This window comes from Medicago truncatula, chromosome 5 (genome assembly GCF_003473485.1).
Source record: "Medicago truncatula cultivar Jemalong A17 chromosome 5, MtrunA17r5.0-ANR, whole genome shotgun sequence".
NCBI classification, from domain to species: Eukaryota; Viridiplantae; Streptophyta; class Magnoliopsida; order Fabales; family Fabaceae; genus Medicago; species Medicago truncatula.
In genome coordinates this window covers 24,046,824-24,069,117 of record NC_053046.1, presented here as the reverse complement: position 1 = coordinate 24,069,117, position 22,294 = coordinate 24,046,824, and the positions used below count along the sequence as shown (strand labels likewise).

Below are 22,294 nucleotides of genomic sequence, written 5' to 3'. Positions count from 1 at the left end.
CTAAATCATTTATTCTATCTCATCCAAATAATTTATTTTAATCATTCATCCAACATTCTCTCTCATCTAAAATAAACTAAAGACACCCAAAAGCACCGAAACTAAAGGCACCAAAGTGCCATCCAAACATCACATAATATATGGATTATGTTAATATACTAACTAAATACTCTCTCATCTCTTATTTTAAGAAGTGAATTTCTAACTATTAAATTAATTGTCAAAAATAAAACTATTCCACTAAACATATACCTATGTAAGAGGTGAATTTAAGTTGGGTGTATGTGAGTTTTTGTCATTTTGTTTGGAGACAAAAAAAGAGGTTTTTGTGGTATAGAATTGAAGTAGATTGATATGAGTTGAAGAGGTGAAGTTGTAAACTATTTCTCCCACAAACCAAAACCAATTTCATGATATGGCCACTGTTGCAACCAAAGGAATTGGAGTCACAAAGCTCCGTCCCTACAACCCCAACAAAAAATCCATCTTCCTTGGCCAAAGACTTAGAATCAAACCCTCAAACAATGAACAACCACCACAACCACCATGCAGTGCAAGATTCATCACCACAAAAGCCATTCATGGTGCTGAATGGCTTCTTGAATCAGCTCACAACCTATTTGTAGGTGTTGGTGTTGGACTTCCATGTACTGTTATGGAGTGTGGAGATATGATCTATAGAAGCACTCTTCCTAAGTCTAGTGGCTTGAATGTTACTGTCCCTGGTGTTGTTCTTGCTTTTGGTGCTTTGTCTTATCTTTGGGCTACACCTGGTGTTGCTCCTGGTTTTTTTGATATGTTTGTTCTTGCTTTTGTTGAAAGGTTGTTTAGACCTACTTTCAGAAAGGTTTGTTAATTTTTCAATTTTTTTATCTTAGACTACAACTTCAATTTATTACCTAACCTATTACACTCTCCTAATAAATTGTTTGATGAGCTATAGAAATATAATAATACTCTGTTTGCTAAAAAATAGTGAATATGTTATAAGGTAGCTTATAGCTGATAGCGGATTGAATTTATAGTGTTTCGTAAAATAGTCGTTGAACTAGCTTATAAGTATGAAATGGCATGAATAAGATATATTCAATTAATATTTAATTTTTTCTATTAAGGCTACAAAGGTAAAACTGAGATAAAAAATGTTAAGTTATAAGCTGCTTGAATTAGCTTATCAGAAACCTCTGTAAGTTAGTAAAAATAAGCTATAAGCTTGTGAGAAAGTGACGGTTACCAAACGGGTCTTTTTTAGTCAAATGAGCTTATAAGACAAAAGCTATAAGCCATAAACTCAAATTTGTGGCTTGCCAGATAGATCCTAAATAGGCCCTAAATTATTTTCAATCCATAACCCATGTGTCCCTTGGTCGAAAAGAGGCTGTGATACTACTTTAAAATTTGGATTGAGCCTAAATTTAGCTTACAAAACCGGTTTGATAGACTGAGAATAGTATAGAGATAATTTAGGGACCAAATAGGAGAGAGTGAAAATTTAGTGACGAAATTGAAGGTTTACTATTTATTTATTTTTATTGCAATTTTTATGAAATAGTATTTCGGGAATTTGTTCTATTTATTATTGCTGAGAATGGTTTATTATGGCAGGATGATTTTGTTTTAGGGAAAAAGCTGGGGGAGGGATCATTTGGAGTTGTTTATAGAGTGACACTAGCCAAGAAGCCCTCTTCAAAGGTATTATTATTGTTGTGGATATGAATTCTTTGCGATCATTCTTAGATATGATGAAGTCGGGATACGAGCTGGGGAAACGTAATCTGAGTCTTGTTATTATATTATGATATATATTATATTTATAGGTTTGTAAACTATTTTAATGTTTTTGGACTTACAATAAACTATTTGCAGTTTTTCATGAACAAGAACATAAAATAATTTCAAGTTAACCATTAATTATTTATAGATTCTCTTAACGATTTTTAGAAAATAAAATGAAGAACCAACTTGTGGGTATAGCATGTGTTTGTGAGATTTCAGTTGGTCTCCGGGTCGCTTGAATTGTTTAGTTATGGGGCTTATGGTACTTTTTGGTTCTCACTGGAAGGAAGGTGACTTAGTCTTGAAGAAGGCGACTGAATATGGTGCTGTAGAAATTTGGATGAATGAACGAGTACGAAGAGCTTGTGCAAACAGCTGTGCAGATTTTGTTTATGGTTTTCTTGAGGTAAGGATTTTTGGGGTATCACTGTGTTACTTGTTTGGAGAAATCGAAGGCGTTCTCAGTCTCATCATTTATCATTATAGTTTGCTTGCGACAAAGACTGATATTTTCATTTACTATTTACAGAGGTCTACAAAGAAGACACCTGAATATTGGCTTATATGGAGGTTTGAAGGGGATGCTACCTTAGCCGATCTATTGCAGAGTAGAGATTTTCCATATAATGTTGGTAGTCTCTTTAATTAAGATCATTATACTCGATAAATTAAAAATGTCAGTATTTTAGTTAAATTTTATAACAAAGTTTATATATCAGCAAATCAATCATCAGTCTTTCATCTGTGAGGATATGTTTCATATGCTTTAATTCTACTAAAACTTTTTTCCCGAAACACTTATTTCACGCTTAAATTCTACTAAAACTTTTCTATCCGAGAAAGTTCTATTTAAATTTTATGCTTCCTTGGTTATTTATGATCTCTAAAGGTCGCCAGTATCAGCCCCGGTGATGGTGCCAAAAATTTCAGGTCGAAACATTGATTCTTGGTGAGGTACAAGATTTGCCAAAGGGATTGGAAAGAGAAAATAAAATTATTCAAACAATCATAAGACAACTCTTGTTCGCATTAGACGGTCTTCACTCAACTGGTATTGTGCATAGGGATATTAAGCCGCAGAACATTATTTTCTCTGAAGGTAAAACAGTCTAACGATTGCATAACATTTTCAAATTACAAAACATTCTCAAACCAAGTTAAGCTTTAATTTCTGTATTAACCATGGTGTCAGGGTCTCGTACATTCAAAATAATTGATCTTGGAGCTGCTACAGACTTGCGAGTTGGCATTAACTACATTCCTAAAGAGTTTCTTTTGGATCCAAGGTATCTTCAGATGACTTTTAACCTACTCCACTGATCGAAGTTTGTGTTTAATGATTAGTTGATTAATAGGTACATTATTAGGATCCTTGATGACTCAAGTTAGAAAGTATGCGTTGTATTTACCCTCATGCTGTGTACAATCCTTCCATTTCAGATATGCTGCACCAGAGCAGTACATTATGAGCACACAAACTCCATCTGCACCCTCAGCTCCAGTTGCAACTGCACTCTCTCCAGTCTTATGGCAGGTTAAACTTTTCTTACGAACCATCCATGATTAATAATATCACATGTAACTTTCATTTACATCTAATGATGTTGTTCTATGTTTCAAACAGTTGAATCTTCCCGACAGATTTGATATCTACAGTACTGGTCTAATATTCCTCCAAATGGTGAGTATCAAATAATGAGAAAACTGATTATTATCTTTTGTTGCTGTTATTTGAATTCATTAGTCAATTTCTGTAATAAATTATATAAGACGTAAATTAGTAGTATAACTACCTCGTTGACAAATACAAGACTGCACTTTCGTATTTTTGTAGTTAAAATGATTATGGCTATGATTTTAATTGTTTTGATCTATCAAGATTTTTTTTTTTTTTATACAATAGTTTCCTATATTTCTTGATGGAAGTTCTAATCAGGGAAATCATTTAAACAATGGCAAGGAGTGCTCTAATAAATTATATGATCAAAATGGTATTCTTTATTGCTCACAATTTTGATCATTTTATATAGGCATTTCCTGGTTTACGCTCTGATAATAGCCTCATACAATTCAACCGTCAATTAAAGAGGTGTGACTATGACTTGGTTGCATGGAGAAAAACTGTGGAGCCTCGATGTGGCGCTGAACTTAGGAGAGGCTTTGAGCTGTTGGATTTAGATGGCGGAATAGGATGGGAACTTTTGACGTCAATGGTCCGATATAAAGCAAGGCAAAGGCTGAGTGCTAAAGCAGCGTTAGCTCATCCTTACTTTGACAAAGAAGGCTTGTTGGCATTATCTATCATGCAAAATCTGAGGCTTAAGTTTTTTCGAGCAACAATACAGGATTATGGAGAAGCTGCCAAGTGGATTATTCAGCTTATGGCAAAATCAGGAACAGAAAAGGAGGGTGGATTCACTGAAGCTCAACTCCAGGAACTTAGAGTATGCATCTTAATACTGAAATTTTTTTTTTTGCTGGACGCTCGACAGATGGCCACATGTCATTTCTTTAGATACATAAGCTGTTGAGAGATGTCACGTAACAGCCTTACCCTGTTTTTTACACAAGAGGCTGTTTCCAGGACTTGAACCCATGACCTTTCAGTCGCGTAACAACTTTACCGTTGCACCAAGGCTCCCTATTTTTGGAGGGATGAAAATCTAAAGAATTTTTTTATAGGGACCAAAATCAAATTTTGTTTATTTTAGTGGACCATAAACATATTTAACCCTTTTATTGTCATAGTCATCATCTTCTTAGGGGAAAAAATCAAAATCTGCTTATATGACTGAACCCCAAACATATTCAACCCTTTTTCCCTCATAGTTGTTGACACCATTTATCCATCATATTTTGCTTTGTAGGAAATTGTGCCCAAGAAGAAGACCGGTGCACAAAGAAATGCTCTAGCTTCAGCTCTTAAAGTGCAAAGGAAAATTATAAAAACGTTAAATGAGAGTATGGATGAGCTCAGCAAAAACAGGAAAAGCATTTGGTGGAGGAGATGGATCCCAAGAGAGGAATGAAAGTTGTAAATACTTAATACCCTTTTTTCTTTTCAATATTTTTGTCTATAGTTTGTATATCGAAATCGATTATCTTGTTCAGATAGAGCAATGTTTTATATGAACTTAAAAAAAGAAATGAAACTTACTTGAACTGTATATGGTATGCTATGAAGTAAGTAGAATCTGATTGATGCGCCTGTAATATTTTGACGTGCAACCACATTTATGTAACATTTTTTGAAGGTATAGTTGAAAGAATGAAATTAGTGATATTTAAAATATGTCCTTAGTGGTTTCACTCCAGGTGTTACTGCTTCAATTATTTCCGCTTTAGGATCCGTTTGGTTCAACTGATGAGGCGAAGTACGGGAAGGGGAAGAGATAAGTTTTAAAATGTCTTGTGTTTGGTTAGACTTTTGAGAGACTGAAAGAAAAAGAACCTGTAACTAATAACTTCTCTATTCCTCACATTATCATATGATTGAGAAGAAATGCAAGTTTAAAGACTTACATGGTTCTTTTGCTTGATTAAAGAATGGTAATTGTTGAGTGGTTGGACTCACAAATTTCAGTGTTGCAACTCACACACCACTCAGACTCTTTCTAATTTTCAAGTTAGAAAAGATATTACCATGGATAATAGAAAATGGAAGCATACCAAACCAGTTCTTAGATTTATATTACTTACTTATATTGCAAGGAATGAAAGGAAGGGAATAGATTGAGAGAGTGATGTTGAGAAAAGAACAATCAAAGGACTTACAGTTGTTTGATACAGAAATGAAAAGGGAGGAAGGAATTGTATTGGTTGGGATCTAATTAAATATCCTTTCCTCTCAAATTTGAAAACTCTCAAATTAAAGCATAAATGAAATAAATAAGGCTTAAATACGTCTTTCGTCTCTGCAAATATAGGTCATTTGAATTTTCGTCACTTAAGTTACTAATCCTTCCAATTTGCCACTGCAAATATTAATCATTTGAAAAATGGTCCTAATTACATCGGATAAGTAACTTCAAGGACGAAAATTCAAATGACCTATATTTGCAGGGACGAAAGACCTATATAAGCCAACCACCTCTACACAATGTAATTTACACCAATTATTATCTAACACTTTGCTATGTATTTTTATTGTTTGGAAGGAAAAAAAATAATATTATCATCCAACACTTAATATGTATTTAGAAAAAGAAATAAAATTAATATTTTACATCAAAAGAGAAATAAAACTAATGTTTCATTATTTATTAAATAAATTGGGGCCCATTACTTTTTCCACTCTATGAGTTTCTTGCACACCCTATTCATATTCTGAAATTCCAAATGTTTCAACATGTTTTTGGAGCTTTTTATAGGGTGTTTATGCCGTTGGAATTCTATAATTCGAATAGCATATGGCGCGCGAGAAACTCACATGATGAAAAAAGAAGCAATTTTGCCTGGTGTGTTGGTGGTGCAACCCCTTAAAATACGCCTCTGCCTCTGTTTTGGAGCCCATTTAGGATTTGGGACGGAATACAGAATTCTTAGGGTGTGTTTGGATGGAGGGTTTAGGAGGGGAGGGTTTACTTTTCATTTATAAATTACGGATATTTATGAAATGTTTTTTAAAAAAGTTAACATATTAACATGATAAACGATCATATAATCTTGGGTAAATATGTTTTTGGTCCCTATAAAATTGGGACCTTTTAAGTTTAGTCCTTACTTAATTTTAATAGTTCTTTTAGTCCCTAGAAAAAATTTATGCGCTCAATATTAGTCCATCCTCAATTCAAATTTGTTTAATTTATGCTTAAACTCTTGAATTTTTGAACAATTTTTTGTAGACGTGTTAAGAACATTACTAAAAGTTCCTCGGTAAAAAATTGTCGCAAAATTTGATTTCTACGTCCGAATTTTGTTAATTTTAGCTTTAACTTTTTTCGTTTTAAAAAATTCTAAATTTTAGTAAATGAACCTTTCATGGTGTTTTAAACTTGTCTCAAAAAAATCGTTCAAAAATTTAAGAGTTTAAGGATAATTAAACAAACTTTGTTGTAACAGGGACTAAAATTAGAAATAATTTTTTTTTGTAGTGACTAAAAAGCCTATTAAAATTAAGTAAGGACTAAACTTAGAAGTTTCCAATTTTATAGGAACGAAAAATATATTTAATCCTATAATCTTTCAATCACACTTAATTTATTTTAGAAAAATATGTTATATAGTCCGTAATTTAAAAAAAAAAAAAACTAAATCCTCTCCTCCATTCCCCTCCTAAACCCTCAATCCAAACACACCTTTAAAATATAAAATTCATCAGATGAAAAACCTCTAAGTATATCCAAACAATGATATTCAGGAAAAAAAAAAAAGTCATAAGATAAAGTGAAATAATTTAAATAAAGTATATAATTATTAAAATAGTAAACTGGATTATTTGCAAAGCAAATTAGTCAAAAGTTTTCTATAGATGTAGATCAGAAATAAGCTTCTAATGTCCATAAAAAGTGTAAAAATGTTCAAGTTACCAATCATGAAGTCTAACATCATGTCCCTCCTTTCCACAATCCAGGGAAAGTTAAGTTGCTGTTATTATGGGGTTAGGCTCATCAAAATCAGTTTCTTTGTTTAATTTCTTTGAGTAGTTTATCACCCAATATTGTGCAATATTTTCTGGACTTTGTAGTAATGGAAGGACACAATTTTAAAAAAATAAATAAAAAAATATGCAAACTTTGATGCAAAATATGATCTTAAAACTTTCTAGAGGTTCTTTCTATTTATGAATTGATTCTTATGTAGGATATATACGATTAAACTAACCCCATATCCACTACTCCTTAATTACTTGTTTTAGCTTTTTATTTTTGTTCATAAAATTGAGAATTTTAAGGCTGGTTTAATTTGCGAAAATACATTTTATGTCCATTTCTTAACATGTATGTTAATTTTACTTGTTAACAAGGTGAATAGAGACCGTTGATTTCACGAATTAAACAAACTTGTACTTAAAATGTTTTGTATTTACAAAATTACTTATAGTGAGTTATTTATTTTCTTTTCATTGAAAATTAATAAAGTTATTAATAAACTAACTTTATTAAAATTTATCCAAATGTGCATCCTTATCGTATTTAGTAAATTTTAATAAATACTACATCTCTTCCTTTTTTTTTGGGTACAAATCTTTTATTATTATTATTATTATTATCATTATTATTATCATCATCATCATCATCATCATCATCATTATTATTATTATTATTATTATTATTATTACTATTATTATTATTATAAGTTAAATATTTTACTAAAATACTGTGATTAAAGGTCTACCTTCGATCCATTTTTTGAAGTTCCATATGAGACAAATCCATGTTTTTATGAAAATATACATTAATTAAATGATTCCTTAAACCTTATGCAAATATCTTAAACCACCAAAATTTTGGAATGGAGGAAGTAGTCATTACGTGGATAGATGATCAAATCCAAGGAATTACTTACAAAGAATTAACAATGAGAAGAAGAGAAAAAAAACAGAAAAAAAAAAAAATTAATTAAAGAAGGGGGATGCTACAAATCTAATCACCTAACATGCACAAATTGAGGGAAGCTTGTTAAATATAAATAAACAATGACACCTTATTCTTGTAATGGCAAGTCCATTATGTTATGTTGGTGGGTAGTGGCTACACGTAGAATAATATATATAGAGAGTTAGAGTTTGCAAATTGCAATGCAAGAAAGTGAAGCTTGGCTAAATTGCATGTTTTGTTTTATTAGTTCCTTCTTATTGGGGTATGCATGCATTGCATTAATTCCCAAATGGTCAGGTGGGGTACAATTGGTGTTTGTCTTGTCTCTTGGATTTTGAGGCACTTCACACCCTTTCATGCCAAATAGTTGCCTCTTTACTAGACCAAGGTGTATTAGTCTTTTGACCACATCCTCAAAGCTAGTTCTTTAAGAACCCATCATTCAACAATTTTTATAAACCAAATTAAACAAGTTACACTCAAGTTGAAAGCTTTAAGCTTAAGAAAACAAGTAATCCCATGGGAAGATCAAAGTTAAAGAGAAGTAGTGGGCTATCATCAAACAAAGGATTTGGGGGAGTACTTAGAGAGCAAAGGGCAAGGCTATACATAATTAGGAGATGTGTGATCATGCTCCTTTGTTGGCATGAGTAGTAGTGTACATATAAAACCCTCTTGGGTTGGCATAGTGGTATTAGCTTGGGATCTGGGAGTGTGCTCCTCCTTGAAGTCTCAGATTCGATTCTCTCCAGTGTTAATTTAGGTGGGCTAATTTAGTTTCTTCAAAAAAAGTATACATATAAATATGTGAGTGAGGGACTTAACTACAATTTAGCTTGCTTCAATTTCCTTAGCAAATGGAAGCTAACTATATCAATGCATCATACATATGTCCAAATGCCATTTTGTTGGTTGATGTCAATCAAATTATATGTATCTTATATTTTCTATCCCTCACCCTCCTCTTTGTTTGTAATATATAAAAACATGTGAATCATTTTCAAAAGATACTCATGATGAGTGATATGTATATATATGTATATCTCATTGTAAGTCACTTGTGTACATATTCTACATTTTGAGACTAAAGAATGAAGTTACAATTAGCAACATATACGGTATATTAGGCAAAGCCATGTTTGGATTGTTATATGTCAATGTATCTAAAGACATAAGCACTAATAAGACTGTATGCCATAACTTATTGAAACAGCTTATGACATGTCAATAAGTTGTTTTCAACTTATTTTCGTAAACTCTTCACCTATCTTAACGTACACATGATTCTCGGAAGCAGAAAAAGAAAACTAGTAGAAAATGTAAATATGGGTTTGCGGTAAAGTCCTGCTACAGAGAGATAATTTCAACACATAATCAAACACGGGATGAACCGTGTAAAAGAGGCATTCATAAAAATAATAATGGAAAAGCTTGATATGGTTAGCAACTACTTGGTGTTTATGGTTAATGAGAAATGATATTTTGTTCAAATGTGCTCTATCCGTCTCAAATTAGGTGTCATTTTTGAGTTTTACATGGTTATTAAGGAAATAACCAAGGGAACTTCTACGGTGCAGTCATGAAACTGACTTTTTTGAAAAAGTTAATTTTAATCTTAATATTTGATTCATTTTTAAATTGTTGATTACTGATTAATGATCAATAGTAATTCATCTAGTAATGCTTACAACATCTTAGACTTACAAGTATTATTTTATCGTTGGCATCTTTAACATGCAAATAGAGTTGCTGATATCATGTGAGTGTTATACTTTGTGGGGTGTTACACTTAAAATAAGGTAGGATAAAATTAGATTAAGTGTATTCTTGTTAATATGATGAAGTGATGATACTAAGGGGACTTAACTTTTGATGTCACTATACAAACAATGGGGTGTTACTCACAACACTTTTGATTCTATAGTTTTAACTTCACCAGAAAAGTCATTCTAATAACTTCACCATAGAAATTTCCAATAATCAATAGTGTTAATTTTAATTGTAAAATGTGTTTCATTTAATATAGTTAGTGATAAAATGTGTTTAATTTATTCCTGATTTTTATGGGTTTGTACGGCGAAGGTTTATGAATGTGACGATGAAGAAGAAAAAGATGGAGAATAAGACGAAGAAATGTAAAAATAATTAATTGTGAGTTGTTCACCTCAAACAAACTACAGTATACCTTCAAGATTCAATTATTTTCTTTTTCAAAAAAGTCAAATGGTTAAAAAAAATTGAAAAAAATAATAATGAAGTTTTCGGTGGACAACCTATAATGTTGGTTCACCTTAGAAATTTGAGGTTAAATATTGATGGAAAAGACCTATAAGTAAGGGACCCAGACAAAACAAAAACAAGTTAAGATACGAAAGTGAAACCAAATAAATACATAAGTGACCAAAAATTAATTTAACTCGTTTTTTATGTTGAAAATAAAAAGGGTAGTTTGATACTTTTGATCGTCTTTACTCTAGAGAAAAAGTTCTCCCATGTTCGATGTTATGTTTTGTCGAGTCCCATGAATACTTTCTCCCATGTTCGTTGTTTGGCTGCATAACCAAAATACGAATGAATAAAATTTTTGAACAACACAAGCATGCACACTATAGCATACTCAAAGCAAAGCACCATCCCCACCTAAGAGTGCATCGGTCAATAATTCGAATCGCGATACAATGGTAGACCAGTTCAACATGACTACACAAATGGGAGCATGTTATTACTAAAAGCACATGTAGCACACTCATCGTAGTGAATAAAGCAATCATCCTCAAAGGACCATAAAATCATATTGAACAATTACGCAGCAATCGGCTAAACCTTAACTAGTCTCACTTAAAAGAGCCACTAGATGACTTAGAGTTTGATGATGAATGAACCAAGGGTGTAAGTAAAAGAGTTACAACCATGGAAGAAGGTTGAAGCTCAAAAAAATGGTTTTAGATGGTTAAGAAAGTAGTTAAATACGAGACTTGTCTTGTTGAACGCCGTTTCTCAAACCACCAAGACAACATGCGTATAAAGTTAATGATCAAAGAATTCCACATTGGTTGAGTGATGGCCTGATCAAGTGTTTATAAGTGAGGGTAGTCCTCATTTCACAAGCTGGTTTAGTGAGATTGTGTAGGTCAAACCAGGAATTCTAAGATTAACAAAAAACAAGATTATAAAATTAAATAATAAAGGTCAAACCATCAATTAATAAAGTATGACCAAAACAAGAGGTGCTATGCTAGATGAGTAGGATGAAACATGATGTAGTTAAATTTAATAAAACATAGATGGTTACCCCCACCCCCTATTTACTCAAAAAGCCTATAAAACAACGTTCGGTAGACCTCTACCGAACGGCTTAGGGGGGCTGACAGAAAAACCCTAAAACAAATTCCAGGCCAATGGGTTGGCTCAACACATTGCTGCAGAACTCCACCTATCGGTTCCGATAGCACAATTTTTACTTTAAAAATCTATCGGAAGCAACGTTCGGGTAGCCTCGTTCCCCAATTATTAGCAACACAGGGGACTGATCCGAATTTCTCAAATTTTAATAATTCACCCCACATTATATATATCAGACCAAATGGGTCAACTATAGAACCATATGGGTCTATAGTGGAGTAGGTCTTTACCATATTTTTATGATATATCTCGAGCCAAATCCTATTTCACCATGGACCTGAGTGAGTCTATAGTGCCCTAGGCCTTTAAACCAATTCTGTTTCATCATAGAACCATACGGGTCTATTAGTAAAAAACCATTGCGCAAGACCAATTTTAACAGCTATATATAAACACCCCATAAACTTGGTCTTGCACAATGGTCTATTATGACGGCTTCTTTTCCCACCTATGAGTTTCTTGCACGTCCTATGCAGTTCGGATTATAGAATCCGAATGGCATAAACACCCCATAAAAACCTCCAAAAACGCGTTGAAACATTTCAGATTTTAAATCCGAACAAGACGCGTGAGAAACTAGGGTGGGAAAAGTAATGGCCATATAAACAGCATCTTGTCCAAAAACTTGAGCGGTTGAAACATCACAATTAGTCAAACTTCAATAAGCCCAAAAAAAGTGTTGCAGTAACATCACAATTAGTCAAACTTCAATAAGCCAAAAAAAAAGATAATATGCTTGAAGTGTTGCAGCACAAGTTGAACAAGTATCAAGCTCTTGTTCACTGCCAAAAATTACAGCCCAAGTTGTCAAACAAAGAAGCAACAGTTAGGTTCGCCTGAGATTTTAACAATAACGAGTCAGCTTACCCACAACTTATAGTTACAAGAAATCTGCATCTCAGCTGAGGTGAAGAACCATATTACTTTACTACCTTGTTGTAACCAAATGCTATAAAGCTATCTTGTGAGCCAAATTCCTATATAAACACAAAAATGCGTTAAATGACAATAAAATAATTTCATTTTAATAAAAAATCATTGAGAACAAGGGGAATACCAATTGACTTAGTCGAAACTCCGAAGGTGTGTCATTCTCTACATTTGACTCTACATTTGAAGGCTCAAGGACGAGATTTTGACAGTCTTCGATATCCTTCTTCAGATGCTCGGGTCCTAGCTGAGCATAAATAGAAAGGCTGGGTTGGTTCTTTTGTTCTTCATCTTTACCGTCTCTAGTGGGAGACTGGCTACGAAGTAAATCATCACACAAGGACAATGCGTCAACCAATTGTTGTGAATCCAACAGATTTTGTGATTCACTATCCCACCATTTTTGGCCCTCATCAGCATTATTTTCATTATTATCTGTCCCTTCGCACCATTTTTGACCATCATCAGCATTATTTTCATTATTATCTTTCCCTTCATTACGTTCAGTTTCTACCATGGATAGATCATCTTTTGCTTGCTCTTCACAATAAGGTTGAATTTCATCCAGACAATTCATCTGAGGAGGCTTCGGTAAATAGCGTAGAACACAAAAATCGATCAGGAATTGCATAGTAAGAGATAATTTCAAATTCACTATGCTAAGTCATCACAAAGCAGCACTTACAAAAGTAACCTTATAGCAAATCCAAAGTTAGAAGTGTAGCAAAGTGGCTATGTTACACTCCTTGATTAATAAACACAAATGTGCAGAATGGCAAAATTATTATAGCACTATTAAAGCCATATTTCTAGATGATGTGAAACTAAAGTCAAAACACACTCTTCACACCAGCACAACAAAGATACTAGAGGAAGCAACAAAGATAGCTCAAAGATGCCGCAATTAAGGCAGCTAGAGGTGGATTGAAACTCAGGCAGCTTTTTCCAACACAGTACGTACATGCTAGGAGGGAAAACAACTGAACAACAACAAAACCTTTTCTCACTAGTCGGCTTAACTACAGCCATCAAAACCTGTCTTAAACGGTGTCCAAAGGCAAATTATTAAAATTTAATTACTTAGTGGTTTGGCTGATGATATTTCTCTTTGAAAATAATGTTCAAAATTATCAGATCAAAACAATTGTTTTTACAAAGTACAGATGCATTACACCTATTTCTACTACTGAGTACTCATTATCTGATGTACATTTTTTACAAATAATTAAAGTACACTACACACTAGAGTTCATGGCGAGTCATAATATGAAATAAATTTTGATATTTGATAACAAGAAAATATGGTTTTAAGGTTTACCTGAGGAATGGCGGGTGTGTCTTGTCCTAGATCTACATCTGAATACAGCCTTTCAGTATAAGGAGGCTCAGGAGTCACAGATTTGGGAGTAACCGGATCCACTTTTGCGATTGTTGCTTCAATAGCTTCAGGAATATCTTGTTCATCCTTATCACCCAGTTTGACTTGCTGCTGTTGGTAAAACACTTTGGAGATAACAAACTCACCATCCTTTTCATCCTCTTCTGTTCCTAGATGATATTGATGCATAACCCAATTAGTTTTCTCAGCTTTTCCTCCTCCTGCACTACTCATATACAGAACCATAATCTTTTTACAGCCTTTTTGAACCCCATTCAAGATTACTGGCTTAGTTCTTCCAGTTTTGTGCCAGCGGACGTCACCAAAATCCTGATCATGTATTTTTCGGCGTTTTCGAGTGCCAGTATTATAAGCCTTAATTGCTCTGTGGAAGAAGTGGGATGCATTTCCATCTTGCTTAACACCTGACATTTTCATTGAAGCTTATCAGATTGATTGAAAATAAATCATCAATTCAAATTTGAGTAAAACGCAAGCCACCAACCTGGCAAGTTTTGAGGATGAGTGTAACAAATTCCATCATTCACTTCAAGAGTAATAATAAACTCATCAACGAAAGGATGAGGTTTTGAATTTCCAACACCACATTTTGCAAGCAAGTGCCAAATTACCTCCTGATCAGATGGATCAAATTTGACACCTTTTGGCAAGCCAGGCCACTCTTTTACAACCTTACAAAAAAAAAAAATGTCAAATTGTTTATAACTATCAATATTCAAGTGCTATATATGGTATATAAATAAAAAAAGGATGAAGTTTCAAGTTTAACGTCATGATGTTATAATTTTATCTTTAATTCTATAATGCTAATCATTCTTTCCTAAGACATTTGTAGGAACTAAAATATACAGCAAGGAGCACTGTCAAAATTACAATCAAGTAACAGAGCTGTTTTGACATTTAGCTTGTGAGTTGGAATCCAAAACCCAACTGACCTAACAACAGATTGCAGGCTAAACAGGTGCGGCAAAAACGATAATTATAACCTTTTCTCAAACGATCTCATAATGTCCTATGATGGACCAAGTCTAATGATAGACCATTTGAATCCAGATGGTTTGACCTCATCCTCCATCTAATACACGCTTCAAAACTCTAACTAAACAGGTAGTCGGCCTAAACTAAAAAGATAACAGCGCGGAAAAAATGAAATAATGCAAAAAAAAAACAATTTAACAAATTGTTCAATATTTGTAAAGGGCCCACATGGTGCTCAAAACCCCCTGCTATGGCAGGTGTAACACATTGTGGGCTATTGTAATCAGTAACTACAACCAACGAGTTCATGATCTTGTTCTACTAATTGTCTACAAATTCCAGTGGGCACAATATGAGAACGACAAACAATGAAAGAGGTTGCATCTGCAATTCATGGGTGCTTCTTCTTCACCAGAAGTGAAGGAACATTATTATATAGGACAATCCATATTAAGAGTAAAATAATGCCCCATTGCTTCCGGGTCTCTAATTTCTGACTTTTCTAAAAGTAAACCCACTTTCATGCTGGTTGAATATAAAGTCCAGCATTTTCTTATACACTTGTTTCAACATTGATCGAAAGTTGACACAAGAAACATTACTTCTAATATGGTTAAAATAATTATTTTCATAATACCAGTTTAAGATTATTTTGATATCAACCAAGACATGATTTAAAAATATACAAATAATACTTCTAGATGATCCCTATCCTTTTCCAACAGAATTAATGGATTAGATTTGAATGAATGTATTATGTACTATTCTTGAATGAATAGAAGGACAAACATCCCAAGAGATCGAGACACCAAGACTATTCCGATTCTAATCTCATCAATTGCCTACCCTCAATCTAAACCCCGTTCCTATTTATAAGAGATATGCCTTATTTCTCCTAACCAACTACCTAAATAACACCCATTAACTAACAACGGATTACCTATCAAGTACTAAACTATGGATTAGACGCAACTCCCATCCCATAACAATGTACCCTAAAAAATAATCAGGAAAAAGAATATAAATTTTCGTTTTAGAAGATAACATACATCACTATTGTCAATAGTATGCTGACAATTTGGGCAAGCCTTTGTAGGATTGCTTTTCCATGTAACATTTTCCGGATCACATGCTCCCGATGCACTTTTTATTTTGGTTGCAATTCTACTTTTGTCCACCAGCCATGATGGTCTGCATATAGAAAAGCAAGAAAATGTAAAAGTCAGTTATCATTCAGAATCCTAGTCAACACACATAACCTAAGAGAATCAACAAATATTAAGTAAGAGATTCCTATGGTATTACTACATAGATGATTTAGTAACTGAAAAAGACAAAAATCCACAAAATCTAAGAGCATTATCAAGTCCATATTTCATATTTAGGCATTTAATCAATATCAGAAACTCGACAAATAAACATCGTGTCGTAAACACATTATAATTACACTAAATTATGTAATTTTTCCAAATTATTAGCTGTGTCGGCGTGTCAGTGTCCGTGTCGTGTCCGGTGTCCGTATCCGTGCTTCATAGACACATTCAAACTAAACACATTTGCAAGATTATCACCCATTTAGTTTTTGTCCAAATTCTGAAGTTAAAACAAAGACCAACCATGTCAATTTCAAACCAAGCAACTAGTTACACTTAGTGATTCAATGTAGCATCAAAGAAAACCAAAAAAAATAAAAAATCACATATTTTAATTTTTCTTGTCAATCATAGAACACTGAATAACAGAAAGACCAAAAAAACCTAAACTAACCAACTTGAACAAAAACAAAAACTTTAAAACACAGAACATCAAACATCGCAAATACAAACGAACCCATCTCAGAAATCAAATTAGAACACAAAAAAAGCTATCATTTTTTTACAAGAAAAAGTGATTTTGATAATGAAACATAGTTTAAGGAAGAGAATGTTACATACCCCGCCATAAGAGAGGCTTGATGATAGCACAAAACCTACTTTTCAGGTTGTTTTAGGTTTTGTCTTCTCTATTTCTCGCTGTGTCTTTCTCAGAAACTACCAACAATGATTTTTGTTTTTTATTTTATATGATTTTTTTAAGAAAAGTTTTTCGACAGCAATTAGTGTACTCGTTCGTTGCTGACTGACTGTTCAAATACCTTGGCCCACGTTGCTTTTTTAGTTTCATTTGTAAGTAACTATACTCTACGGTCTTAAATGTAAGAAACTTTTCACTTTTTACATTCATTCAATAAACGATATATGTAGACCACTTACATCGTTTATTGAATGAATCTAAAAAGTGAAAAGTTTCTTACATTTGAGATTGGAGGGAATATAATCCAACATGTTTCGGGGTTTGCAAACTGTTTGAAACGATTTCATGTTTTTGTAGATTCAACAAATTTTTATTATCCGTCCTGTATATAAAGAAAATAGTCATTTTTGGGGAGTTTGGGCTGACTTCTGTGTTATTTCAATTATACCGTTAAACAAATTTTCTTATAATAATTACATATTGTTTGTGTTATTAAAAAAGATAAGAATTTTCGTTACATTTGAAAGTCACATGATATCTATAATTTTTTTACTAAAGATATCTGTACTTATAATTTTAATCTATATAAATAAAATTATATAAAATATCATTGATAACCTACACGCGTTAAAACAATAAAAAGAGTATTGCTATTTACAACGACCAATTGTATCATGAGAGCATAGCGAAGTAAAAAGCAATTAGTGAAAAAACACATATTAGCGGAATTCAAGGGAAGTAGTGGAAAATATTGAAGTCAGCAAAAAAAAACGCATAGGCGAAATACATGTAGGGACAGTTTCTTGATATTTCACTTCGCGATATATATCATTTCGCCAATAAAAAAAGCGGAAAGACGATCACGCGAGTGCTCGTCTTGCCGCTAGTATAAAATAATATGAAAGACACTGAGCTTATAACTATATAAAAAAATCTTTATATAGCTGTTTATGATATACATATAAACTAATCCTTCTAAACGTCTACACTACAATCAACAAGTCCAAGGCTTTTATCCTTTTCAATCTTGACTCCATCTTCAACCTTTTTTCTAGTAAGAACCTTCTCTTCACGGTTTAGGTTTTCAACAAGATACAAATCATCATCTCCTATTACGTCATAACCTGCCGCCCGACTTAGCTCATTATAGGTAACCATCCCACCAGCATATCTTTCATTCCATTTTTTTAATCTTCTCGATTGTGTTTTATCCATAGCATGAAAATGGGATGAATTTAACAATCATTCTTCAAACATACCATCATAATATGTTGTCATTCACATTCTTGGGGTGTTTCGTCGAAAATGGCATTTTTGGGGGCAGTTTGTTAGTCTGTAATTTCAACAGATTCATTTAATGTGGTCAACATTTGGTTGACTTTTTACTTTGCAGGAATCGAAGGCTTTATCATTTTAACTTGAGGATCTCGACGAGATAGCAAGCCTAGCGCGCATGGTCAAGAGTTCGACAGAGCAAGGCTGAAAACATAATGGCGTCGAAGTCATACAATCAAGGCGGGAAAGATTCGATTACAAGCTCAAAGGCGGTTTCCTTAGTGGAAAGGTGGGGGCAAGCGGTTGTCCAAGATGGAGGAAGTGCTGATCATGGGATTAGTCTTTTTCTAGTTATTTTCCTTATGTAAAAATAAGAGTTTCCTAGTCGGAAAATGGGTCGCAAATCATTTATAGAAATTCTACAACATTCAAACTACCGGTGCATAGGGAAACAAGTTATACAGGATGTATGTAAATTTATTTGTAGACCATTTTACTTTTAATGCAATGCATTTTACATTTCCTTTAAGTTTATGCGCTTAAGCTTTTACCCTTTGCTTTTACTTGCAATTTAAAACCTGTCGAGAGATAGTGCCCTTTTTTACTCTAAAAACCCGTCCTGCCCTCTAAGTAACCTGAGTGCATTTTGTGGCCTTTTTCAAACCGTTTTTGATCAAAACCTTTGCACAACATGTCCTGAGATTTCTAGTTCGGTCTCGCTTGTAATAATCAAAACTAGCCCGTAGTTTCCCGAAAACACCGATAAACAGACTCATAGTCTGATAAAAAACATAAGCACCAAAATGAAAATTGGCCTGAGTCCCAATGAGAATTTGTGAATGAGAGCAGTTGTATTTATAGGTATATTTCTAAGTTGGTTGGTGCTGAAAAACTGGGCTTTTTCCTAAAACCTACAACAACAAAAAAGCAAAAATGTTTTTCATCATTGTTTTGTACACCTCGGGGGCGCACATCATGCGTTTTCATTGCGTTTCTTGCCTTTTTCATCTTTTTGAGAGTTTTCTTGCTCTAAACTTGTCTTGAGACTTGAGATAAAATTTAATCAAATTGTAATGTTTCAGAGGCCTTTTAAATCTTAATTCATTGTCTTCCCAATTCTTCATGAAGTGCTTTGCTATACATAATTACATGATTTTGCAATGAAATACATCAAAAACACCTAAGAATTTCTTGGTTTAGGGAAAACTAGAATAATATGACTCGATTTGAAAATATTACTAAATTGCCCTTAAACCATGGGCAATTGTTCTAGAACTCATCTTATTTGGGTCAAATCATAACTATAATTTTTGAAAAATATGATGAAAATTACGTAAGATGACATGTCATCAGAAAGTCTTACAAATGAATCCATGCGATAATTTTTTAAGCACCTACCTTTAGATGTTGGTGAGTTATTGTAACCCTTATTTCCAGGTGTGGGATGATACTTTTCAACTCTAGTGAAGGATAAAGCATGGAGCACTGCCTTATCGAGATATTTTTTCAGAATCCACAACAAGAGGTGTTAAATCTAGATGAATTTTTCACTCATTTCATTAAAGTGTTGCAAAACAACATCATGGCGTTAGTAAAAATTCAAGAAGTTGTCAACGGAACAATGAAGCAGTTATGATGAGCCTTGCAACAAATTTTGGATGACTCACAACACAAAGGGTTAACATGGATAAAGGTTGATTTTTAGGTAATTCACTTGATAACCCCAACAATGAGAATTGTAACATTATTGAGTTAAAAAGTAGAATAACCCCAATACATGTGAGTTCTGAGAGCACAAAGAAAATAAGGTGTCTGAAGTAGTAGAAAGAGATTAGTTGAGGAAGAAGTTGAAAACAAGTGTGAAGTTGAGAAAAGGGGAGAAATAATATGGGAACTTATTGATAAGGACTCCCGTTTAAGGAATACCAAATGTCAACTCGTAGAAAATCATATCATATCATATCATACTTATATCTAATCTTTGTTAACATTGCTAATGAATTTGCAAACCCTAAACCTAAATGGTTTTGGCTCCAAAACAAGGGAGGCCGTTGGATCTCATCATTTGGCTAAGCATGCATCTCATCCTTTGATCTAATCTGAGTCAAACTTTCAAATTTGATGTATATTTCCTATGCTCTTATCCAAGTTTTGACTCCAATTCCCAAATTGACTCCACACTTATCGATGCCAACCTTTTTCTCCTTCCTTTTCAACTTTCTGTTCTCTCCTCTCCCATTATTCCTTCTTTAGATCAAAGGATTACAATTCTTAACCATCCTTCACCATTAGCGATTTCAGATTCTCACCCCAATCTTCTGATTCTCCTGCATCACTGAGTCCGGTTCGATTTTGAAACCTTACGATACAGAAATACAAAAATGCTTCTGATTACTAATTCAAAAAAAGATTTGATTTCTATTCATCCAAATCTCATCGTTTCATATCAATTTTATATGTTTTTGTCATGGTTTAAAGATCAATCGACTAAGCTTGGAATTAATTTATATGTTCTGTTTTTAATTTAAAGAAAAAAAGTAATTCTTCTGTCCCACGTCTAGCAATCTAATAGCATTGGTCAAACTTCAGCTGATGACACTTAATTGTTTTGATTTTTTTCTTTTATTTGTTTTTGTTGAATTCTGTTGATTGTTGTAGGTTCGGTGAGATCGAAATGATTCAAATCGCCGTCATTTTCAAAAACTGTGCTATATTCTCATAAAACTAAAGAGAATGTAATTGTGTCGGTTTGGTTTCGGTATTTGAAGTAAGTGATTGTGAATTTCGTTATTATATTGTGTTATGGTTGTTTATGTTAATTTGATTGAGGTGTGGTGTATTATGTGTGTGACAGTCCAAGGGAATTCACAAGTCAAGGAGATTGTTTGATATGCAGATGGATATATTGTAGTGTGAAATGAGTATAATTCGTCTATATGTTATGTGTAACACCCCGTTACCCAAAATCAATTAATTAATAAATAAACATACATCAGAGTAAATCCCAAACGGGCATGTCACACTACTAATTCAAAATTTCTTAAATAGAATATAAAATCTATTTAATTAAACAACCTTCAATCATCATTAATTTTGCAGCGGAAAATTTGCATCAAAACAACAACAACAACTGTTTAAATCTCCATAATTAAATCTTGGCATGAAAGCCTTATCAACATAAATTCAACAATCATAGGGCTACATCAGCAATATTCAAAAATTGATACATAGGAATGAAGGTAACATTAGACACTTTGAGCCACCAACTACTACTCAGGATCACCTGCAAGTTACCCATAGGAAGGGCAACATTTTCAAGTAGAAGGGGTGAGATTCACAACAATAAATATAGATAATGAATGCATCAATTGAATCTAACACCCTATCAAAATAATAATTCATCAACATATATAAATATCATCATTATCAACATCAACAACAAATGACATTTAAAACCAACAACATCGACTCATGCAATACTCCACAACTCCACTAAGACTCCTCTACAATGCATGTGGTACCATAATCAGGGCCGGAGCCCTCACCGCTAATAGAATGGTTAAAGCATTCATTTTTCAGGACCTAAGTCCTCACCGCTAAACATCGCTTTGAACAACAAAGTGTTCCACCGCTTTGAACGACAAGGCGTTCCAGGGCCGAAGCCCTCCCACTTATTATGATTATGCAACTGACCCACTTGTGTATATCTACATACAACTCAACAAATGCATATATATGTATATGACTAAACTCTCCATAACTCAACACTTGTATGATTTAATGAATGTAAACATACAACACAATCATCAATAGTTCATCATTAATCAATCCAACAATCCAGAAAAAAATGCAGAATTTATCTTAATCATGTTCATACACCAAGCTCCATTCAAAACGTTCAAACAAAATTCAACAACTCAAAGATATTAGTAATCAACAACATCAATTATATTAGCTTAGATACATAGAGAGGCTATACCCT

General features: G+C 33.3%; 3 protein-coding genes across 5 annotated transcripts; 2 read left to right on the top strand and 1 right to left on the bottom strand.

The window, feature by feature from the left end:
* Positions 1-261: 261 nt before the first annotated feature.
* On the top strand, positions 262-5,059 carry LOC11432610 (serine/threonine-protein kinase STN7, chloroplastic). Its single transcript, XM_003614375.4, has 10 exons — positions 262-847; positions 1,606-1,692; positions 2,063-2,182; positions 2,306-2,404; positions 2,707-2,875; positions 2,969-3,062; positions 3,217-3,310; positions 3,401-3,457; positions 3,807-4,220; positions 4,644-5,059. Exons 1-10 carry the CDS (start codon positions 416-418, stop codon positions 4,803-4,805), a joined length of 1,728 nt encoding a protein of 575 aa, XP_003614423.1. The 5' UTR covers positions 262-415; the 3' UTR covers positions 4,806-5,059.
* Positions 5,060-8,799: 3,740 nt separating this feature from the next.
* Positions 8,800-9,094, top strand: LOC112421692 (uncharacterized). The gene has a single exon (XM_024783169.2). The coding sequence runs from the start codon at positions 8,835-8,837 to the stop codon at positions 8,967-8,969; it is 135 nt and encodes a 44-aa protein (XP_024638937.1). The 5' UTR covers positions 8,800-8,834; the 3' UTR covers positions 8,970-9,094.
* A 3,256-nt stretch (positions 9,095-12,350) lies between these two features.
* LOC11425980 (SUPPRESSOR OF GAMMA RESPONSE 1) lies at positions 12,351-17,116 on the bottom strand. 3 transcript variants are annotated; one of them, XM_039834510.1, is made up of 7 exons: positions 16,959-17,116; positions 16,074-16,215; positions 14,531-14,717; positions 13,966-14,450; positions 13,140-13,233; positions 12,775-13,088; positions 12,397-12,694 (listed from the first exon to the last, which is right to left on the bottom strand). In XM_039834510.1, the coding sequence occupies exons 1-7, from the start codon at positions 16,964-16,966 to the stop codon at positions 12,638-12,640; spliced, it is 1,287 nt and encodes a 428-aa protein (XP_039690444.1). In that variant the 5' UTR covers positions 16,967-17,116; the 3' UTR covers positions 12,397-12,637. The 3 variants fall into 3 exon arrangements, with proteins under 3 accessions (XP_003614420.1, XP_039690444.1, XP_003614421.1); XM_003614372.4 differs by having other exon boundaries at positions 12,351-12,694; positions 12,775-13,233; XM_003614373.4 differs by having other exon boundaries at positions 12,775-13,224.
* Positions 17,117-22,294: the final 5,178 nt, after the last annotated feature.